Below are 4,639 nucleotides of genomic sequence, written 5' to 3' on the forward strand. Positions count from 1 at the left end.
ATTTCATACGCTCGGTTTCGCTACATATATTCTTTTGCTATGATAGCTTATCTGAAAGATCAAAGGTGACAACTAAAGGAGGGTGAAAAGAAAAGTAAAAAAAATTATTCTCAGTTAAATCTTTTGTAATATTATCGAAATGTAAAGGTTACCTAATGCAATTTCTTGCTAAACAACCTATATAAACCTAGCAACTCTAGTCACACAAGAATAATGTGGTAATATGCTAGCAAAGGGAAGACCAAGTTGAGAAGGCAAAGTGATAGAGTTAACCCACGGGAGAGGCTAAAAGTTTTGTCCCCAGAGCTCTAATCTATGAGAGGGATCTACCTCCTTGCTAGAGAGTCTAAGAGTCTGACAATCACATCCTCAGTTTCACGCAAATTCTAAAATCAACCACTAGTAGAAGATCAAGTGATCTCCAGTGCCTTCACAACTTATTGGTTGCAAATCCACAACATTCGATGTTTTATAGGACTCCAAACGTATACAGGTATCCAAATTCCAAGAGTAACCGAGACGATGGAAACTCGGCAAGTGGGTTATTCTCGGCTTGAAGGTTTGGTTGGCCGGATCATTGGTTTTTCTCTTAAATCTCTCTTCTCCCTCACAAAAGGATCGAAGCTTGGGATAGGGAAGAGTGAAGAGCACTCTAGCGATAGCTGGGAATTTGTGATCCAATCCATTATTACATTTGAGGGGCTTGAAGGGTCAAAATCCTCTTGAGATGCTTGGGTTCAAACACAAGAGTCATGCAAGAACACTTGGATCCCAAAATACAATACTCATGTAAGAGATACTTTGCCGATTCTAAGGCTCCAAAAAACCATTCGACCTAAACTTGAGATTCGTGCAAGTATAGAAGGGACATGAAAATCTTGGATGGACGATTATTAATGTCAACTGAGAAATAGTTATTTCAAATCAACCGAGCTTTGTATGAATGCAGCTCTACTATAGAAAGAGCTGATATGAGCTCGTGTTGTGATCAACCGCTCGACCTCATTATTTGCAAAATTAATTATTCCAAACATGTATTAGATGGTGGTGGCAGGGTAGAGGTTCGCTCGCAGGCGCAAATCGGCATGTAGCACCAACGACTTGGCTAGAAAGACGTCATGCTTCGCCTCACTGAGATCGATTGCTGCCACGCCCGTTGGCTTGCTCCAGGTGAACCCCTGTATGAGCCTGCCGAAGAGCATCATGCACATGGCCGTCCCAAGCGATGCAGCTACACACCCGCGACGTCCGGTGCTAAAGGAGATGAACCTCAGCTCGTTCTCCGTGAGGGCCACACCACCATCACTGCCAGCGGCCATATTGATGTGACGCTCAGGCTTGAAGCGGAGCGGCTCATCCCAAACCGCTGGGTTTCGACCGAGCCCTATGCGACTGAGGATAACGTGGCTTCCCTTGGGCACGCGGTAGCCAGCGACGGTGGTGTCAGAGAGCGCGACATGTGGCACGTTGAAGGGTGCCACGGGGTGCAGCCGGAACGCCTCACGGACACATGCCTTGGTGTAGATGAGCTGTGGGATGTCCGACTCCTGCACCAGCCGCTCCCGGCCCACCACACGGTCCATCTCTTCCACTGCCTTTGCCATCACCTCTGGCGCATTTGCCATCTCTGCCAGGGCCCACTCGATGGCATTCGACGGGTTGTCCACCGCTGCAAATGTTATGTCCTGCACGGCACCACCATGCATTGCAGTACGCATGCAACACATTAGTTAGTGAGAGATATTTCTGTTGTTGTATCTTATAGGATGCTTGGGAATGTTTGACGTGACGTGCATGCATGCAAGGTAGGAGTAGTAACTTCTTGTTGTAAAAGTGGTTAACCGTGGATGGAAGTACGTACCTGGGACTGCGCTTTGACCTCCTGGAGGGTGAGCAGCGGGTTGCCGTCAGAGTCCTTGAGCGTGATGAGGACGTCCAAGAAATCGTCGATGTCTTTCCTCTCGCCGGACTTCCACCGCCTCCAGCGCTCGTCGATGACCGTGTCGTGCAGCCGGTTGATGGTGGCGTTGGCCTCCTTGACCATCTTCTCGTGTCCGTCGAGGTCGAGGCCGCGCAGCCAGGGGAGGTAGTCGGAGACGCAGAACGCGTAGAGGAGCCCGAGGGAGGTGAACATGGCGTCCATGTGCTCCACCTCCAACGGCCCCGGCCCGCCGTCGTCGTGCAGCCGGGGCTCGCCAAAGTACCGGCTGCCGAAGAGGAGCCGGCGGATGACGTTGCCGCAGTAGTGCCTGGAAACATGCCTGACGTCCACCGCGGCGCCACCGGACGACGACGACGACGACAATGATCCCTTGGTGATGAGGTTGTGGACGTAGCGGGTGAGGTTGTCGGCCTCGTCGGCGCGGCGGTCGTGCAGCCACCTGTGGCGCGACGGGCAGACGATTTCGGAGGTGAGCACGCGGCGCATCTTCTTCCACTGGTCGCCGAAGGGGGAGAGCACGGCGTTGCGGTAGCCGCCGCTGAAGGTGGCGGAGGCGAAGGTGAGTGGGCGGGAGGCGAAGTTGGCGTCCTGCTTCTTGAGCACCTCGCGGGCGATCTTGGGGCAGGTGATGGAGACGACGTGGACGCTGCCGAGGCGGACGCAGGCGATGTCGGTGCCCATTTCCTTCATCATGTGGTGGATCCACCGGAACGCGGGCTTGTTGAGCATCATCTCAGGAAGGTTGCCGACCACCGGCCACGGCACGGGGCCTGGCGGGAGCGGGAGTGGCGTGGCGGCCGACGAGCACGCGCCAGCACCGGCACCAGCACCGCATAGGATATTGCGCCTCTTGGGCCTGAGCCTAAGCACGAGGTAAATAACGATTAGCACGAGCAGCACCGCCTTCGCGGCTACAGAGGAGGAAGGGCGTCCCAGAATTAATGTGGAGGAGGCCGTCTGCTCCATTGCTAGCTAGCTAGCTCTGAGCAAAAAGAGCTCCGAACGGTTAGACCCAAAGATCACACTAGTGGCCACGAGATCATGCACAGCATGCACACAAGCAAAGTACAAGAGTTGATTATATAGAGATACAAGGGAGGACCTAGTAATAGTAGCTGACGTCACAAGTAGGCATCATTAACATTATGTCATTAAAAAAACTTAATGGTTTTGCTAAATCTCAGTAGTCCGAGATTTCCTTATGTCTTAAGTCATATCTAGTTGAGAAAAGCAGAACGTAGTTAGATGTAAGAAAATCCGAATAGTTTTGCTAAAGCACATCTAGATGTGTCATAAGTGTTGCACGTCTAAGTCTTATGTCATTGATATTACATAGAGATTCGTGTGGGTATCTTTTTCTTTTTCTTTTTATTTTTCTTTTTAAGCTTGACTAAGACTTAGATGTGCAATAATTAGGGCATCTAGATGTGCCCTAGACAAACCCACTTTACCAAGGGCAAGATTGACACCATCACACCATCAACCTTAGATTCCTCCTTACTAGGTGGCTATCGCTAACACTTGGGTTTGCCAAATGAAGCTAGCTAATGTTGGTTGTTCTATCTACTCAAATTTGAGTAATAATTTGCATTGGTCCCTGGTAGGGCGAGAGCAACGAATTATAGATTCCTGTCAGCTCCTTGGGCGGCGAGGTTAGGGTTTCTCGCCGTGCGTACGCAACCGCGATATTTGGTGTCAGGTTATTCAGATCGATTCAACAATTCAACGGCGACGACTGCGGCTTCAGGGCGCTAGTCCTTAGCGGCACATGCACGAAGACTTTCCGGCTGCCATCGACAAGGTCAGCCCGGCTCCAGTATGGGAGCGGCGACAGCGGCGCGTCGGCGGCTCATTCTAGCGGTGGCAATGATCGTTCGGTGATTCATAGACCTCGATATAATTTTTATTATGTTTGAGGTGCTTTGTACTTCTGGTGAGTCTTTATAATAGATCTGATCTATTTTGCAAAAATAAGAGTATTATTATAATCTTGTTTGCCTTATATTGTTGCTTTCTCGGTGTATGGATGTGCTCAAGGCCCTTATTTTGCACTGTTCAAGTGTTCAGTTCGACCGATGCAACCTTCGTTCCCGTGCATGCATGATCAATGATCCAGCTGCACGGATATGGTGCAAGTCATGCATGCTGCGTTCACTTCAGTTTCCAGCTCCACATGGCCACGTCGATCACCACATGGCCAGAGGCAATGTATCCTAGTAAAAAATGAACACCCTATAACTCTTCAATCAACAGGGTCTGCGCCATTATACTTGGAAGTTTTTCAATGGTCAGTATGAACATAACGCGGAGACTTGACCCGGTCGAAACCTTTGTGATGAAACCTTTGTGATGACGGAGACACTCTTGCTTAGAGAAGCCCCATCTTTCGTGAGACCACGTTAAAGTAACTTGTATACATTTCAGCCATCTCTAAAGAAACTCGTATACGTTAGGTTGTTAGCATCTTAAGCGCCTCGTCTCGCCGATATGCTCCGAGTGCAAGATGAAATCTCTGTCCTGTAGCAAGCTCAAACTTAGTAAATGTCTCTGACTTTGTGTTGATCAATATATATGTACAATAACGTGGCCTCCTACCGTCGTACAGGAGGTGATATACACATTCACACCTCCAACCTTTTTGTTTTTGTTTTTGTACGGATGCATATTCATGCAAGACATGATGTAGTGCTAGCTCAC

At 49.5% G+C, this 4,639-nt stretch overlaps 1 protein-coding gene across 1 annotated transcript; it reads right to left on the minus strand.

Annotated features, from left to right (window-relative positions):
* Window positions 1-477: 477 nt before the first annotated feature.
* LOC109784188 (tyrosine N-monooxygenase-like) lies at window positions 478-2,972 on the minus strand. The gene is made up of 2 exons (XM_020342786.2): window positions 1,862-2,972; window positions 478-1,685 (listed from the first exon to the last, which is right to left on the minus strand). Exons 1-2 carry the CDS (start codon window positions 2,906-2,908, stop codon window positions 1,038-1,040), a joined length of 1,695 nt encoding a protein of 564 aa, XP_020198375.1. The 5' UTR covers window positions 2,909-2,972; the 3' UTR covers window positions 478-1,037.
* Window positions 2,973-4,639: the final 1,667 nt, after the last annotated feature.

The sequence above is a fragment of the Aegilops tauschii genome, chromosome 7, assembly GCF_002575655.3.
Source record: "Aegilops tauschii subsp. strangulata cultivar AL8/78 chromosome 7, Aet v6.0, whole genome shotgun sequence".
NCBI classification, from domain to species: Eukaryota; Viridiplantae; Streptophyta; class Magnoliopsida; order Poales; family Poaceae; genus Aegilops; species Aegilops tauschii.

Coding starts and splice junctions, on each gene's coding strand:
- LOC109784188 (XM_020342786.2), bottom strand. CDS start 2,908: ATGGAGCAGACGGCCTCCTCCACATTAATTCTGGGACGCCCTTCCTCC. Junction 1,686..1,861: donor AGGTCAAAGCGCAGTCCCAG/GTACGTACTTCC, acceptor GGTGCCGTGCAG/GACATAACATTTGCAGCGGT.